The sequence below is a fragment of the Caretta caretta genome, chromosome 21 (assembly GCF_965140235.1).
Source record: "Caretta caretta isolate rCarCar2 chromosome 21, rCarCar1.hap1, whole genome shotgun sequence".
NCBI classification, from domain to species: Eukaryota; Metazoa; Chordata; order Testudines; family Cheloniidae; genus Caretta; species Caretta caretta.
This window is the reverse complement of record NC_134226.1, coordinates 16452340-16470056: the sequence shown is the minus strand read 5'-3', so window position 1 is coordinate 16470056 and position 17717 is coordinate 16452340. Positions and strand designations below refer to the sequence as shown.

Here is a 17717-nt window from a genome sequence, read left to right as displayed (position 1 = left end):
CTCCTGAAATGCACCCACTCTAGCCCTTGGTTCATGGCACAGTGTGGGAAACTTGACTGTTCACCAAACTAGACTGTCCAGAGGACACAGATCCTTGGCCCATAGGATTATGGGATACTTTTGGTTAACTGCCACGGCACAAGTCCAGTAGGTTTGCATCTACACAGCAAAGCAATAAATAAGCCTTAAACCTTGGGGTCTAGCTTGAGTTCAGCCCCTCTACCTCCCACGGGGTCCTGGAACCCTGGGCCCAAGCCTCAGGTTAGCGTGATTTGTGTGTAGACCGGTAGGGGTGAAAGAAGGGTTCGACTGGCGCCAGAGTTCAAACCCCAGCTGACATGCAGTGTAGACACACCCTTTGAGTGCCAAGTTAAGCCCCCGCCGCTGTCACAGCAGGCTAGGGAAAACCTGGATTTGTGCTGGAAATGGCCCATATTAATGATCACTTTAGATAAGCTATTACCAGCAGGACAGTGGGGTGGGAGGAGGTATTGTTTCATATTCTCTGTGTATATATAAAGTCTGCTGCAGTTTCCACGGTATGCATCCGATGAAGTGAGCTGTAGCTCACGAAAGCTCATGCTCAAATAAATTGGTTAGTCTCTAAGGTGCCACAAGTCCTCCTTTTCTTTTTGGGAACACAGACTAACACGGCTGCTACTCTGAAACCTGCAGGCTAGGGGGTCAGCTTTGCCCTGCCTTGGAATCCGCAGTGCAACCCAACCAGCCCTCGCCCATCTCGCTCCTCCTGGGTGGTTTTTGAAGCGGCCCATCCGCTTTGCCGACCGGGCCCGTCCTCCTGCAGCCTGCACCTTCCCTGCTTGCCGCATGCCAGCCCCTTCCCCGTGGGGCCCTGGGCCGCGGGCTGGGCTCAGTTTACCTGCCCGCCCAGCTCCGCTCCTGGGCTTTCCGCTTTCCTCATTGGTTCAGGGCTCTCCCTTGGAACCAATCGCAACCCCTTTGCCCTGCCCTAGATTTCTGCCCGCTCTTCGGCGGAGGAGGTAAAAAGTTTGGCTTTCGGCCTCAACTTTTCGGGCGGCTCCGCGAAGCCCGCAAACGGACCGGGGAATTTGTCGCCACAGCGGGAGGCAATGCCCCGATTGCCTCGGCCGCATTAGCTGCAGGCATCGCTGCGCTTGGGGCGGGCGGCGATCGCCGTAGCCGGAGGCCCCCGCTTACTTTGCCTTCGCGGGCGCTGCGCTGCTTCGGAAACTTGCTCGCTTTGCATTCGTCGCCCGCCTCGCCCCAGCTGGGCGGATTGCCCCCGGCGGCGCGCCCCGTCCCGGCCGCCCGCCCCTCCGCCCGCGGGCAGCATGGCGGTCAAGCGGCGCAGAGGCGGCCGAGGGCGGGCTGAGAACGGCGCGGGCGCTCCGGGCTGGACGGGGGAGCGGGCGGCCGCGGGTCCCGCTCCCGGGGAAGCCTGGGCTTGGGGGTGCCGAGCCGCGCTGGCGCTGCTGCTGCTCGGGGTGGCCGCCGCCGGGGTGGCCCTGCTGGGCTGGCTGCTGGTGCACCAGCTGGGGGCCCTGGAGCAGCTGCGGGAGGCGCTGGGGAAGCTGCGGGGCCGCCTGGCCGAGCTGGAGGCGCTGCGGGAGCAGGAGCAGGGGACGAGAGAGCAGGTAGCGGGGTGCTCGGGGGTGGGCCAGGGTCCGCGGCTCCGGCAAGGGGGGGGGGCGACCCTCAGGTCTTGGGGGGGGGGGTGAGTGATTTGGGAGCAGGGGGCTGTTGTCTTTACATGCATTGTATTCGAGTGTCTCGGGGTGGGGGCGGCTGTTCTCGCATGCATGGGCTGTTGTTGGAGAGCTGCAGCTGCCTGCCCCGGTGGGGGCTGCTATTGAGTGGGGGCAGCACAGAGAGCAGAGAACCGTCTCGCTGCCTGGGGGGACGTCCCATGCAACACCACAAGACATTTTTCCAGGCTCTGCGGATCCACTGACTCCCAGCTGGGCAGGGGGGTTCCATGGAGGTCGCTCTCCCCAGCTCTAGTTTGTATTCTTCACCTCTGAGCCCCTTGTGTGCCCTCCTGGCTCTCTGGGGCTGTTCTAAATCCATGTCCTCTTCCAGCTCTGCACCCTGGATATCCTGCCTACGCCCCATGGTCAGAGAAATGGGGAACCGCTGCTCTAGAGGCTCTCCCAGCTGTGTGCAGGGTAAGGGAGGGAGGCTTGTGAAAGAAAGTACAGCTGTTGGTTTTGGTCCAAAATCAAGGAGGTACTTGAGAATGATAATGAACACGACACAGGTAGCATCCCCAAACAACCCCCACACTTCCCCCAGAAATTCACAGCTGTGGTTTCTCCAATCGTAGCTATCCATGGATTAGTGGGGCAGGAATGCTTAGTGTGTGAGCTGAGACATTAGGATGGCTTCTTCTCTTGCCCTGCCTGCAGCAGGGCACAATGGGTTAATAGAACTGATTTCCATATTAGGGTGGAAATGATCTCAGTCTGTGGATCAAGATCCTGGGTGAGTGAACGTAGTGGCATGAACAAAGGAACTCTGGCCTGGTTGTCAGTCTCTTTGTTACAAGTCGTAGGCTGGACTGCCAAGTCCAGGATGAGATGCAGTGGGGAGTAGGGCTGGAATGGTACTGGGTTATGGGGAGCTGGCATTATGGTATGGAGGAAGCTTCTCGGCATGTGGCTGCACTGTTACTGGTTTTATCCAATTCTTGCTGGCATTGAAATTCATCTGTGGCTGTGTGGTAATGACACGCTAAAGGAGTTTGCCTCTTGGAGCAGAACCTCGACCCATCTGGGACACATTCTTCTCCTGGTTCTCCCTCTGGGGCAGCGCAGCTCCCCACAGTCCCTTGTTCTGGGCGCTGTCGTTGTGGTCCAGCCCTACGTTCCTTCTGAAGTTACTGAGACCGTCACGTGTTTGAGGGCAGCAGAATCTATTGCTGTTTCTTATCACGTGCTTGCGCTGCATGTAAGGATGGGTGGTGTCTACATGACATAAGCTTTAGACCCATTTGCTGTATGCACCAGAAATTATTCCAAGTGCAATGACCTAGGTCAGTGGCTCTCAACCAGGGGGGAAGAGTACCTCTGAGGGTACTCAGAAGTTTTCCAGGGGTACATCAACTCCTCTAGAGATTTGCCTAGTTTTACAACAGGCTACGTAAAAAGCACTAGCGAAGTCAGTACAGACTAAAATGTCCTAGACACTGACGTGTTTATAGTGCACTGTACACCGAAATGTAAATACTCTCTATCCCAATTGATTTATGTTATAATTATATGATAAAAATGAGGAAGTCAGCAATTATTCATAACAGTGTGCTGTGACACTTGCATTTTTACATCCGATGTAAGTTTTTAAGTGAGGTGAAGCTTGGGGGGTACACAAGACAAGTCAGACTCTTAATAGGGGTACAAAGATCTGGAAAGGTTGAGAGCCACTGTCCTTGGTATTCATCTGGGGTGAATGCAGAGGTCTTTAAAATAGCCTCTAAAGAGGGCTTAGGTGGTACCTAGGTATAGTGTCTGTCTGTCCGTCCGTCCCCCAGCACAGGGAATGAGTTTCATTCTTGGTAGGGAGGCATTGACAGAGCAGTGGTCTGATGGAATAAAACCGGTCCTCTGCCCTGCTTTTGAAGGTGTCCAATGCCTTATGCTTTAGAGGACAGTGCTGGAGAAACCTGTGACTTACTTTGTTGGTAGTGTTGGTGTTGAAGCAAACTTTGTTGGCTACAAAATGAAGACCCAAATCCTCTCTCGACTTCCTGCTTGGATGTAGGCTACTGCTTTTTGCGAATACAGACTAACACGGCTGTTACTCTGAAACCTGCTTTATAGTGGTTACAAGTATAACGTACTGGTAGACTTTGCCATTTTGGCTTCTTATTGCAGGAGTGATGTCTTGTCTCTTTAAAACCTCACTTTATGTAATGGGAAGGACTCCGTTAGCGACTCAAGAACAGTCCCTGCAACTCCCTGGCCCCCAGCTATGAAGATTGCTGGCTCATATATAAAGCATGTTATTTTCTTAATGCTGCACTGTGAGTCCCATAGGCCTATTCCCCCTTCCCCCAATTGTACACCTTTAAAAACCCAGTATTTAGGGTTTGGTAGCACAAGGGGTGAGGTGGAATTAATTCCTTATCCATATTTTTCTTTTTAACCCTGCAGTATATTTACAGTTGGTGGGAACTGGCGGGCTAGAGGGTCCAGGGCAGGGAAGGAAGAGCTATCCGCTGCTCAGTAAGGATTCCCCTTGCTAAGCTGTGAGCAGAGTTGCTGAGTGATGGGGGGCCGCGGGTTGTCCGTGCTAGTCCTCCTCTGTCAGAAGGTTGTTATGACCTGGCCCACGGTTGCTGCGGGGAGGAAAATGGGAATGGAGACGAGGGAATGACATGCTGACTGATATTGTTTCCTTGTGCTACCAGCCCTCCCCCCATCAGCTTGCCTCTCACTGTCTCTCCTTGGGGCAGAGACCATTTTTTGTTCTGTTTTGTACAGTGCCTAGTAGGATGGGGGGTCGCTGTCCATGACTGGGACTCCCAGACACTGCAGTGGTACAGCTAATATCTAACAAAAGAGGAGGCAACAGATCCACCTTTTCCTCTCCTCCAAAATGGAAGCGTGTGTCTGGTGCTAGCTGCCACGTTGGGGCTGTCATTGTGCCAGACCCCCCCCCCCCATGTGTGATTAGACTCATGTGCATGCATGCATCCTGCTTGTGAGAAAATTCCCCTCTGGGCCGTCGTTCACTGCTGTCTGTCCAAGACGCTGCATGTGCTGGAAGGAGGGATGCAGCCCTCGGGAGCTGTGGCATGTTGTTTTCGAACAAGTGGCAGGCACCTGAACGTGAACCCGCTCTCATTAGCTCTGTGGCTGCTTGTGTGCCTGACGAATCCACAGCAGCGTGCAGGTCTAATCCCTGCGGAGTGACTCTGCGTTACTAGGGGTCTGTGCCTGTGTGGGGCCGTGGGCAGTGCTCTCCCTCACTGATGGGCCATGTGGCTAGAACTTGCAGAAGGGCAGAAGCACCCACAACTGGAGCCAGATTTTCAGGCGAGCTTGGCATATTGGGAGCTGAGATCTCCTGAAAATTTAACTATAAATATCACCGTGGGAGCTGCTGGGTGCGGCGCTTTTGAAAAGCCCAGCACCGGGCGCGCTGACCAGCAGCTGCGGGGACTCTTCAGTGAATGCTATCTTGCGTTTATAGGTCTCCCTTAATCCAAAGTGAACTACCTGCCTCTCACACTGCCAGAATGCAGCGCTGCCTGCGTAGAGGGTAGCCGTTGACTAGTGTACAGCCAACCACACAGCTGAGATGGTGGGAGGAATATTATCCAGTGACCAGTGGGGCAAACTCCTGCTCTCAGGCAGGGCTTTGGTCTCCACTCAAAGCCCAGTGCGCAGTAAACTACTAAGAACGGTATTTATCCATCTTGAGTGGTCAGAGTTGACCCTGCTGGGATGTGAACCTATCGCTCCAGAAGTGACGATATTTCACAGCTGAATCCGAGACTTCCGAGCCATCCCTCCTGGCTCGAGAAGGCAATGGGGTATGCTGGCCACAGACTCCAAATCATAGCATTGGGACAACAGAATGTAACCTCTTCCCCTTCTTCCTAAGCTTGCGTGGGAAGGCCCCGCTCACGCCTGGGAGGAGAGAAGTATGTTTTCCACTTCCTGCCATGTAGTGGCTCTTGGTTACTAGTAATATCCATCTGCTTGTTCAGTTTCACCAAAACTCTGGAACGTAAAGCAATCCAGCAGTGACCGCATAGGTTTATTTGCGGATCCAGCCAATGCCTACCCAGAATTAAAATGAATACACTTGGCACGTAATCAGTTCCAAAGTGGTCCATCGTTTTAAGTAAGCACCTACAAGTCTCCATCGGATGCATCCGTTGAAGTGAGCTGTAGCTCACAAAAGCTTATGCTCAAATAAATTGGTTAGTCTCTAAGGTGCCACAAGTCCTCCTTTTCTTTTTGCTAGAACAATGTGGTCACAAGTGGTCACTGATTTTTGGTGCCCAACTTGAGACCCCTGGGATCTGATTTCCCCCCACCCCACCCCGCCCCAGCCAAAATCAGTGGCCTCTTGTCACTCAGGCCAGTCACTACCCCAGGGCTAGATGGAGTGGTAGAGCTGGGATTAAAACCCTCAACCCTGACTTGCGCTCTCCCTAGTTAGAGACTCTTCTGTATGGTGGTGGTTTGACCCCTCTCTGTGACTGGAGAGGAACTTTCCAGCCAGCTGCACTAAGTTCTCTGGTCTGGACGCTGAAAGCATTTGCCTTCAGCTGTTTAAATTTGTTGAGGCCTTTCTTTAAGGGCTAGTGCAGGTGCTCAGAGGAGTTTCCTGTCACTTTATAAGAGTTCCTGTTTGTTTAGAAACGCGCATTGCACAAAAGTGTCCTAAATCCACTCCAGATGTGCAACTTTTGCTGCCGTTCCCTCACATCAGCCTAGGTTCCATCCATGCCCGCTTATCCCTGTCACAGTAGCATGGTGGGGGAACATACAAGCCAAGTGACTTCTGACCATGCGGCTTTCGCTTGCTCTCTGGTTCTTTCTGTCGATTCAGTCTTTTGTCCCTGTCATAAATAAAGGGAAGGGTAACTACCTTTCTGTATACAGTGCTATAAAATCCCTCCTGGCCAGAGGCAAAACCCTTTCACCTGTAAAGGGTTAAGAAGCTAAGATAACCTCGCTGGCACCTGACCAAAATGACCAATGAGGGGACAAGACACTTCCGAATCTGGAGGGGGGAGACAAAGGGTTTGTCTGTCTGTGTGATGCTTTTGCCGGGAACAGATCAGGAATGCGGCCTTACAACTCCTGTTAAGTTAGTAAGTAATCTAGCTATACTTGCGTTAGATTTCCTTTTGTTTAAATGGCTGGTAAATAAGCTGTGCTGGATGGAATGTAGATTCCTGTTTTTATGTCTTTTTGTAACTTAAGGTTTTGCCGAGTTGGATTCTCTCTGTTTTGAATCTGATTCCCTGTAAGGTATTTCCCATCCTGATTTTACAGAGGTGATTCTTTTAGTTTTTCTTTCTTTTAAGAACCTGATTGCTTTTTCATTATTCTTAAGATCCAAGGGTTTGGGTCTGTGGTCACCTATGCAAATTGGTGAGGATTTTTATCAAGCCTTCCCCAGGAAATGGGGTGTAGGGCTTGGGGGCATATTTTGGAGGGCAGACATCTCCAAGGGGGCTCTTTCCCTGTTCTTTAACACGCTTGGTGGTGGCAGCATAGGGTTCAAGGACAAGGCAAAGTTTGTACCTTGAGGAAATTTTTAACCTAAGCCGGTAAGAATAAGCTTAGGGGTCTTTCATGCAGGTCCCCACATCTGTATCCTAGAATTCAGAGTGGAGAAGAAACCTTGACAGTCCCAGCACGGTTACTCACTTCCTTTGCTAGTTAAATACTTAATCATAGAATATCAAGGTTGGAAGGGACCTCAGGAGGTCATCTAGTTCAACCCCCTGCTCAAAGCAGGACCAGTCCCCAATTAATAAGGCAGCTTGACTTGCTGTGGGTAAGGTTTGGATAATAACTCTTATACATTGATCCTGGTTAGCAGATAACTCTTTGGTCGCTGACTGAATGCTGCTCCAGCAGCCCCCTTTTCAATTCCTTTCTGGGGGGGGCTCAATACTAAGGAGAAGTGGGCCAGCTGTCGGGAACTGTTAATCTCAAGCCTGTTGTCTGGTCACTGGCACTCTGCAGTGTTACCAGAAGCAGTTTGATTGTCAGTGTTACAATGGGATGAGAGATCTCTCTGACCCAAAGACAGCTTGACAGAAAGGACTAGCCAGTTTGGTAATGGGATACAGGGGTGGCAGGTTTGTAGAAATTTTGGTGGTGCCCAGAGCCCGCTCCTGCCTAAGGCTCTGGGAGGGAGTTTGGGTGGGGGAGGGGGTCTGGGGGGCAGGCTCTGGGAGGGAGGTTGGGGACGGGAGGGGGTGCGGAGGGAGGGGGTGCAGGCTCGGGAAGGGATTTTGGGGGTGGGAGGGGGCTGTGGGAAAGGGGTGGGGATGCAGGTTCTGGGAGGAATTTTGGGGGTTTGGCACTTAGGCTCCTAGGCAGGGTGGGCTAAGGGGCCTCCACGCTCTGCTACCCCCAGGTACTGCCCCCGCAGCTTCCCATTGATGGCAGGGGTGCTTGGGGCGGGAGCAGCGCTTGTAGACCCAGACCCACCCCACCCAGGGGCCGGCAGCTGAGTGGAGCGAGCAGGCGGGAAGCTGCTCAGCTCCGCTGCGCTGCCGGTGGTGGGTGGGGGCTGTTTTAAATCGCCTGGGGGACACGTTGGGGGGGGAGCGGAAGGCGGGGCCGAGGGAGAGACCCGGTCTCAAACATTGCTCGAGCTGGGCCCCGGGCCAGGAATATTCCTGGTTCCCAGACACCACGGGCCCATAGAACTCCCCGCCCATGATGGGATACAGAACCTTCCAGTCTCAATCAGTAGTGACCGGAAGTGATTGCCAGCTCTCAGCTTTCACATATGTGGGGGGGCCCAGTCCAGGACCTGCTGGGCAGATCTGCCCAATAGAATCCAGCAAGGCCTTGGGAGACCACCATGATGTTACCAATGTAGACTCCCTAAACTGGCCTCCTTGCTGACAATTTCTGCATAGAGGCTGAAAACTCAAGAGACCCCCAGAGGGGGTCCCTGAAGGGGAGGACTGAGATGTATTAGTGGGGGGAAAATGCACTTCCACTGCTTAACTAAAGGACTCTGTTCTCCAGGCCTGTACTTGCCCCTGTGCTCCATGCCAGTCACTGAAGTCTTCATTTTCCAGCTTAACAAGCAAGGACGCTTCTTTCTGGGGGGTACCCACCCAAACAAGATGGAGATGCTATGCAGCTGACAGCACTTTATCTGTAGCCAAAGTCAGCCCACTGAAAGCTGGAGTTCCCCTGGTTCTGGTGCTCCTGGGTGTTGGTCATGATAGTTTAGGTTTTGGGTTTGTTGTTTTTTTTTTTTAATTGATGTCCCTTCAATTTCCACCATTAACTTGTGTGTGTTTCCTGCAGCTCCTGCCACGAGAATAGCCTCTGCTTCTGTTTCAAGGTTCTCGTGTGCAAGCAAAGAGCAGCAAGCATCCTAGGGGCCGGCTAACCCCAACAGAAACTGCTTCTCGGGGCGGCTTTTTAAAAATCTGTTGGTTTTGGTTTGGGGGAACTTAGTTTTGCAGCCTGACAGTGTTGCTTTTCATGAGCGTTCAGCCCTGCCAGATGGGAATGTAGATGTCTGTGCTAAGGTGTGACCATTCTATTTTAGGAAAAAATTGAGTCCATTAGAGCCAACAATTATCTGTAGAGCCATAGCTTGGTCTAGTGAGTGATGACGGGCTGCTAAAATCTTTTGCAGCTCATTTCTGGGATTTGCCCAGTGTAATCCTAAATCCTGTAAATCAAACCTGACATTGAATGTTGTGTAGTGGTCCCAGCAGCTACAGCCTCCTGACTGAGCAGCCCCTTGCTTCTTATTTGCATCTTTTTTGAAGCCTGTTGTATGTTGCTTGTTTCAGTATCAATACCAGAGAGCGAGAGTGGCACAGGTTGTGAATTAACACCTCCCAAGATGCAGGGCTGGGTAGCCTTGCTGGCTGTAGGGTGTTCTTACTATGGCTAGACACACTGAAATCTGGCTTGATATTTAGTTGATTTGTCTGTAGTTTTGTGAAAATGTCTTCACAATTAAAAAAAAACAAAACAAAAAAAAATCCTTTTTTAAATGTCAGTAAATATTCCGTGCTTGTTGGGAACCAAACATGCCCTCGGGGAGAGCCTGAAAGGACATGGCCTGTAAAAGCAAAACCGGCTCTGTTTGTTTTGTCATCCAAGTGGAGGGAACCAGGGGCAGCACTGGATTTTTACAATGCGTCGCTTCCAATGATCATTCTAAGGGGCTGTTAATGCAGAGGTGAAGGAACTTGCTTACAAACAAGCTTTAAACTGATGGCTCCATTGAGCACTTGCTTTGCAGAGACCCCTCCAGATCCCTGGCCGTGACTCTGGAACGACTGTAGAAGAGGGCCCCAGAGAACCCTTCCCAGGATGGACATTGGTCTAATGCATGTTGTGATGGGATGTTTGAGCCAAAACTTCAAGAGCAGCACATTCATTTTGTAATGAAGCAAGTTCATGGAGGTTAAGTCATTAATGGCTATTAGCCAGGATGGGTCAGGAATGCTGTCCCTAGCCTCTGTATGTCAGAGGTGGAGATGGATGGCAGGAGAGAGATCACTTGATCGTTACCTGTTAGGCTCACTCCCTCTGGGGCACCTGGCATTGACCACTGTCGGTAGGCAGGATACTGGGCTGGATGGACCTTTGGTCTGACCCAGTCTGGCCATTCTTATGTTCTTACCCAGCTTGAGACACCAGGGTCTGATTTTTCAGAGGTGCTGAGCACCCCCAGTTCTGTCAGGAAGTCAGTGGGGTGTGAGATTTGGCTTTCAAAAGGTGTCACCGCTCTCTTGAAATCGTTGGCTGCCAGAGTTAGTGTGTGCTCAGTGGATCCCCATGCTGTGCAGACAGGATTAATAAAGCTCCCAGAAGTGGCCCTTACTGCATCTTGGTGCTTCGATGTCTAAACATACATACACTTCCATATCCTCATTGCAAGCAATATAAAATTTTTAAGGAGCTCCCAGTAGCCAGGGACATGCCCATTGCAGTTGAGATGGGCAGCCAAAGTTGCTCTTGAAATTTCTGGTTCTCAGTGAAGCTTGCCCTGCTGGTTTTGCCAGTGTTTCAGGCACTAGCCTGGGACTTGGATGACCTGGTTCAATTCGCTGCTTTGCCACCATCTTCTTGTTTGATCTTGGACACGTCCCAGGGCCTGCTCGGCAAAGGTACGTAGATGCCTATAGGGGCAGATAGGCCCCTCGTGGGATTCACAAAAGCTCCTGAAGCCGGCGAGGTACCTGGCTGGAGTTTGTAAACCCCACAAGGGGTGTCTCTGCACCTTTAGGTACTAATACCGGTGCAGATCTGCTCTTAGTCTCTGTATCTCAGCTCCCCGCTGTGCCACACCTGGCCCCACCCCAGGCGTGTGAGACAGCAAATCCACTCCAGATTGTGAGGTGCTCAGATACTGTGCTGTTGGAAGACCCACACAAGTGCCTGCGATTAACCCATACTACCCTTGTAGTTAGGACCAGGCTAGTCCTGGGCCAAATGCTTCACGTTCTGGTTGACCTCTCTTGGCCTAGGTCTTAGAGAGGCTGTTTGTGAGCAGCTGCTGTGACTGGAGGAGGGCAGTGGCAGCAGACTCGTGGTGCCTGCTATTACTCCTCCTCCTCCTCTCAGGACTTGGCTACTGTTGGGGGATGGGGGTCTCCTCTCCTCCTGGCCCTGCTCTCGCCTTCAACTCATGCTTCCCACTGAGGAGGATGTGGCAGGCTTTACCCCATGCTTTTCCTATTGGTGGCCATTTCCAGGAGTCCCAGGCATGGCCTCGTCTCTCTGGCTGTCCCCAGGTCCCAGAACACCCTCCTCACACTGTGTCTCTTTCCTTCCAAGCTGTCTAACACGGCGGAGCTGGAGCGGCGACTCTCTGACCTGGAGCTGGCCCAGATGCTGTCTAGGCAGAAACTGGAGCGAGCCTCTGCCGCTGCTGAGCGCATCGGGGCCTCTGACCCCATCGGCAAGCTTGCCGCCTTCCAGGTGGAAGTGAAGCAGGCCATCAGTGAGCTGAGAGGAGAGCTCCCCTCCGGGACCGAGCTGGCTGCACTGCAGAGCCAGCTGGAGCAGCTGAGAACCACCGAGCTGGAGATGCTGAGGCAAGAGGTGGCCGGGCTCTTGGCGTCGGGTTCCAGGCTGGAGCAGAGCGTGGCCTCGTTGACCAGCTCCCTCAGGAGCCTGGAAGAGAACGCTCAGAGCCTGCAAGCCATGCAGCAGGAAGTGGAGCACGCTAAGGTGGCTGGCGAGAGATTAGAGAACAGCATGGGCTCCCTGTCAGCCCAGACCTTCATCCTGGAGGGAAGCCTCAACCGCACCACACTGCTGGCACATGGCCTGCAGCTGCAGCTGGAGCAGAACAGCAAGGCTCTGGCTGGGCTACAGGAAGTGGTAGCAAATCAGAGAGGGAGCGACGGCTCTGAGCCTCGGCAGCTGGAGAAGCTCCGGTATGATGGCCCCTCGAGGCTGATGTTTGTTACGTGTATTGCGGTAGCGCTGAGAGGCCAGGGCCCCATTGTGCTAAGTGCAGTACAAATGGTTCCTGCCGCAGAGCATGGGATTTGACCACGTCTAGCCAAGCGGAGCCCTGCAGAGCCCTCGTTACAGAGAGCAGAGCAGCGTGCCATGTCTGGAGGGTTTAACACCAAAGCAGGTCTGGAGGACGGTGTGGATTGCACTCTCAGCAAATTTGCGGATGATACTAAACTGGGAGGAGTGGTAGATACGCTGGAGGGGAGGGATAGGATACAGAAGGACCTAGACAAATTGGAGGATTGGGCCAAAAGAAATCTGATGAGGTTCAATAAGGATAAGTGCAGGGTCCTGCACTTAGGATGGAAGAATCCAATGCACCGCTACAGACTAGGGACCGAATGGCTAGGCAGCAGTTCTGCGGAAAAGGACCTAGGGGTGACAGTGGACGAGAAGCTGGATATGAGTCAGCAGTGTGCCCTTGTTGCCAAGAAGGCCAATGGCATTTTGGGATGTATAAGTAGGGGCATAGCGAGCAGATCGAGGGATGTGATCGTTCCCCTCTATTCGACATTGGTGAGGCCTCATCTGGAGTACTGTGTCCAGTTTTGGGCCCCACACTACAAGAAGGATGTGGATAAATTGGAGAGAGTCCAGCGAAGGGCAACAAAAATGATTAGGGGACTGGAACACATGAGTTACGAGGAGAGGCTGAGGGAGCTGGGATTGTTTAGCCTGCAGAAGAGAAGAATGAGGGGGGATTTGATAGCTGCTTTCAACTACCTGAAAGGGGGTTCCAAAGAGGATGGCTCTAGACTGTTCTCAATGGTAGCAGATGAGAGAATGAGGAGTAATGGTCTCAAGTTGCAGTGGGGGAGGTTTAGATTGGATATTAGGAAAAACTTTTTCACTAGGAGGGTGGTGAAACACTGGAATGCGTTACCTAGGGAGGTGGTAGAATCTCCTTCCTTAGAGGTTTTTAAGGTCAGGCTTGACAAAGCCCTGGCTGGGATGATTTAACTGGGAATTGGTTCTGCTTCGAGCAGGGGGTTGGACTAGATGACCTTCTGGGGTCCCTTCCAACCCTGATATTCTATGATTCAGGGTATAGTTATTGAGGGGATGTGGCTAAAATCGAGGGGATGCAGTTCAGAGCAGGAGCGTTTGCCCTGAATACAAGGGAGGCCTTCCCTATAGTGAGACCTGCCTGGAGAAGCATTTGCTCCATCGCTTGGGACACACGCAAATAAACTGGGCAAAGCCTGTGTGGATACAGGGCAGCGGGCAGCTGTGATAGGAAGCTCTGGTAGCCCATTGCCCGTCTCCAGTGTCTGTGGCCTAGAGTCCTGGTGGCGAGGGGTGTTGCTTTGGGCTGGGCTGCATAGCAGTGTTTCCCTACAGGACTCCTCTCTCTCTCCTCCCTTAGTAGTGGCTCCCTGCTCCCTGCCAGCTAGTGCTGAGGGAAAGTCCACACTGCGAGTGAAGGTCTGATGGCCACATGGGTAGGCATACCCACCCAAGCTTTAATCTAGCTGGCATGGGTAACAGTAGTGTAGATGGGGTGGTGCAGGCTAGCAGCCGTGGGTGAACATGGGTAACGGTAGTGAAGATCCAGTGACATAGGCTTCGGCACAGCCTAGCAACCAGACTACAAGCTACAGGGGCTCTGGGTACGTCCTCTGTCTGGTAGCCCACTCTGAAGCCTGTGCAGCTGAATGAAGAGCCGGAGTGAAATGTAGCCTTCTTCAGAGGTCATTAAGAAGCAGTCTGCCCTCTCCTCTGGCTTTGTGGCATCCCCTCTCTGCATTCACTGCAGGCTTGTATCTCAGACTGCCGCTCAGCATGCAAGTGCCCAGTGGCACGTGAGAGCCAGTGTTTGCAGCTCCATGGGGACCCGCAGGTCTTGACTCTGCTCTCTGGGCCTTCCAGGGTGCAGATCCAGCAGCTGCAGATGGAGAGATCAGCCATGCAGGAGCGGGTGAACGAGGCGCTGCACAGCATTGCTGACCAGAGGAGAGAGCTGCAGGGCAGGATCTCAGAGCTGGAAACTGCTATTCATGCTCTTCAGGGCCATGTGACTCAGGTGAGGACTCGGGGCCAGCATGCTGTGGTTACTCCCGTGTGGCCTAGGGAGAGGAAGTAAGCAATGCAGTAGCACCTCAGAGGTATGAGCACCGAGGGAAGGGAGGTGGTTCTTTCAAAGGTTTACAACTGAACACTGACTTCATACAGCTTTGAAACTTTACTGTGCAGCAGAAAAACGCTGCTTTTAACCATCTTAACTTCAATGAAACAAGCACAGAAAGTTTCCTTACTTTGTCAAATCTTTTTTTTAACTTTCCATTTAGTAGTTTACGTTTAACACAGTACTGTGCTGTACAGCATTTGCTTCTTTTGGTCTCTGCTGTCTGACTGTGCACTTGTGGTTCCAAATGAGGGGTGTGGCTGACCAGGCGGTTTGTAACTCAGATGCTCTACTGTCCTGTTAGAGCCCGGGGGAGATGCTGGCCGGGCGTCGGAGGAGTTCAGAGATGAGATACAAAGCGGGCTAAGGGGGTGGAGGAATGAGAGTGATTCGCTTTACATGACAAAGGGTGAGGGGAAACAGAGCTACCCATGAGAACAGGCCAGGCCTGCCTATTGATCTCAGAAGGGCTGGAGGATGTGGGGGGACATGCACACAGGTGCTGGCTCTCTCCAGGCCTGGGGGGTGCTCAATCCCCCACTCTGCCCCCTGCTCCCAAGTCCCCATCCCCGCCCCATCTTGCCTCTTCCCGCCCAGTTCCATCCCCTCCACTGAGCATGCCTCATCCCTGCCCCTCCCCCTTTCTCCCAGAGCCTCCTGCACACTGCGAAACAGCTGAATGTGGCAGGCAGTCGGCGCTGGGCAGGAGGGGGAGGAGTTGATCGGAGGGGCTGGCAGGAGGCGCTGGGGAGGAGGAAGGGGGAGCTGCCTGCTGGTGGGTGCAAAGCACCCGCTAATTCTTTTCCGTGGGTGCTCCAGGGCTGGAGCACCCACGGAGTCCGCACGTATGCGGGGGACAGACATGGAATTGCAGATTTTAAAAACAAATGCAACTGACGTGCTGGGATCACTCTGAAATGCTGTCACGTCAAGCAGCGTAGGGCAGTCTGCATCCACAGAGGTGTGTCTTGAAGGTACGTGTTCTGCAAAACGCACAAGTGAGAGCTTCTGCATCACAGCTCCGCATTGGGCTCTGGGCCCTGGAGGGTTATCAGCTTTTAGCGAGCTGGCTGGGCTTATGGAATGTGACGTTATTTTGGTAGCAGAATCCCCCGGATTTACTTCCCAGCAGAATTTCTCAGCTGTTGGGTCGGGGGGAGCGTTACAGCTCAGTACCTGGATGTCCTTTGGGAAGAGGGTTTTGCAGTACGGTTGGTCACGTGAGGTTCTGGGTTGGGCCTAAACCCACCAAAGCAAATACCTGCAGGAAGGAGGAATGCTGGAACTGGGCTTTAGGAGCCCTAAGAGTGCAGATGTGGGCAGTGCTGCTCCCTGCGGTGCAGGAGGATGTGCAGGTCTCCGAACCAAAAGCAGAGGATTTCAGTCTCCAGTGCCTCTTGCCTCCATTGATCAATCTCTCCCCACGTGCTTGCACGCAGATCTTTGCTACAGAGCCCTTCACCTGGCAGTAGCTGGCACCTTCCTGCAACCTGTGGAGAGTCGAACTCTCTGCAAGCGGGGAATCTCCGTGTGTGTGGTTGCCTGTGTGTGTGACAGCCTCTTGCAGGGTGGGGTAGCTCCCAGCCCCACAGGGAGGCCACGGCATGTGGCCATGACTCTCACCACGTGCTGCTTTCTGAGGAAGCCTGTGCCTGGAGCAAAGAGTCTGTCCCATGCCCTGGATTTCCTCTCTTTCTTCAGGTGGAGCTGGGCATGGTCAATCTGAACACACAGCTCTCCACTGCCGTGGAGCAGCAGCTGCAGGGTCTAAAGCTTGGGATGGCCAATCTGGAGAGCAGCCTGGGCACCAGCTTGCAGCAATGTAAGAGCAAAATCCCTTCCTGGACCATGGGGGTGGGGTGGGGGAGACCCACAGACTGAACTACTGGTTGTGGTGTTAGGAGCCACCCCAGCCGTGTGTTCTGCTTGCTCATCAGATGGGCACATGCATGCACCCCCCTGCATGCTTCTTGGGAGCCAGAGATAGAAGCCAATTGGGTCTCTTCTCTTCCAGTGCTTGGTGGCTCAACCTTGTGCAGACTTCAGTGGCTCAAGTGATTGGCGTAGTTTTGCCCTGGGGGGAGGGGAAGCGAGTCCATAGACTATTGAGCGCACTGTTATTGCGGCAGTCGTGTTGTCCGTGAGCTTTGATGCCAGCCCAGCGGGCCCCTCTGGCTGTCCCTGCACAGGCTCCGTTTAACCGCAAGCTCTTCTCCCCACCCCCTGCCCTCAAAACACCCATTTGGAGTGATTTCTGACTAGCGGAGGAGACGCTGAGAGCTGTCGAAGCTCACGTTGGGGTCCTGCTCCCGCCACTGTCTGTCTAACAGGGCGTTTGTGGAGCAGGTCCCCATTTCACGTGTCCATTGTTACCAGATTCGATCATTACTCTGCGGTACGCTCATTTGTTAGGGTTACTCTTCGCGGGGGGGTGTTAGGGTCTGTACTTCTATCCACATACTGCTTGTGTCACTTGTGTTCTCCTACGGAGCTCTGCTTCTCCCTGCTGCCAGTCGTTCCCCCCCACCCCCACCCCCCAGTGGAGCTGTCCGGCAGGACCTCGGTTCCCCTGGGCTGGGTTCTTTCCAGCCCCAGAATCAGACGAACACACACACATTAACCGAGCGCATCTGAGAGGGCCGGGTTAATCAGCACTCCCAAGCTGACCCCTTATATGTCCCTGGACTCAGCAGGCCGGGTCAAGCAGCACTTCCAAGCTGCCACCTTCATATACCCCAGGTTCAGCACGTCCCTATCCCTATTTCCACGTTACAATTGCTCTGGTCGTAACCCGCTGGATGAGCAAACCCCATAGGGTTTTTGGGCGCTGCAGGGAGCGTTGCTGCAGAGCGAATGGGGAAGCCAAAAAATACCCACTTTGGGGAGAGAGAGAAGCAAGCAGCTTAATCATGAAAGTTATTTATTGCTAGGTAATAACCATACAAGGGGAGCCAAACAAACCACTTATAATCAAATTTAAGTTCAATTTAATATTATAAAAGTCAGGTTTAGAAAACTATAACTGATCCCACAAATCGGGCTTAGAAGGCTACACCTAGAGAGAGAGAGAGCTGGGTTCTCACTACTCCGTGAAGCTTGAATGGATTGGGGGTCCAGGTGGTGGTGGCAGCTGAGGGTCTGGAGTGCTGGAGACAGGCAGAGCCCCTGGCATGGTCAGTCAGGAGAAGGTGAAGTCCCAATGGAGCTGATGCAGAGTTTGGATCCAGGCATCAGAACACTTACTTAGAATAGGTAGGGTTTTTTGTAGGGGAACAACAATGGTTCAAGGGAGAACGCTAGATTTGTTTATGGGTAAACCGATGGCTCAAGGGAATATGCCAGTGTTGTTTAGTTCAAGCTAGACAATGGGAGCTGATCATTCCTGGCAATGGGCAGTGTTCCTTGGA

The 17717-nt window shown here is 53.0% G+C and overlaps 1 protein-coding gene across 3 annotated transcripts in view; it reads left to right on the top strand.

Annotated features, from left to right (window-relative positions):
• The first annotated feature begins 1312 nt into the window (after window positions 1-1312).
• Window positions 1313-17717, top strand: part of LOC125625276 (uncharacterized) — a 32058-nt gene continuing 15653 nt past the window's right edge. For all 3 annotated transcript variants that reach the window (XM_075121911.1, XM_075121910.1, XM_048827137.2), the window contains exons 1-4: window positions 1313-1616; window positions 11496-12100; window positions 14055-14208; window positions 16012-16132. In XM_075121911.1, the coding sequence (XP_074978012.1) occupies window positions 1314-1616; window positions 11496-12100; window positions 14055-14208; window positions 16012-16132 (1183 nt within the window). In that variant the 5' untranslated portion in view covers window position 1313. The remainder of the gene's footprint in view (window positions 1617-11495; window positions 12101-14054; window positions 14209-16011; window positions 16133-17717) is intronic.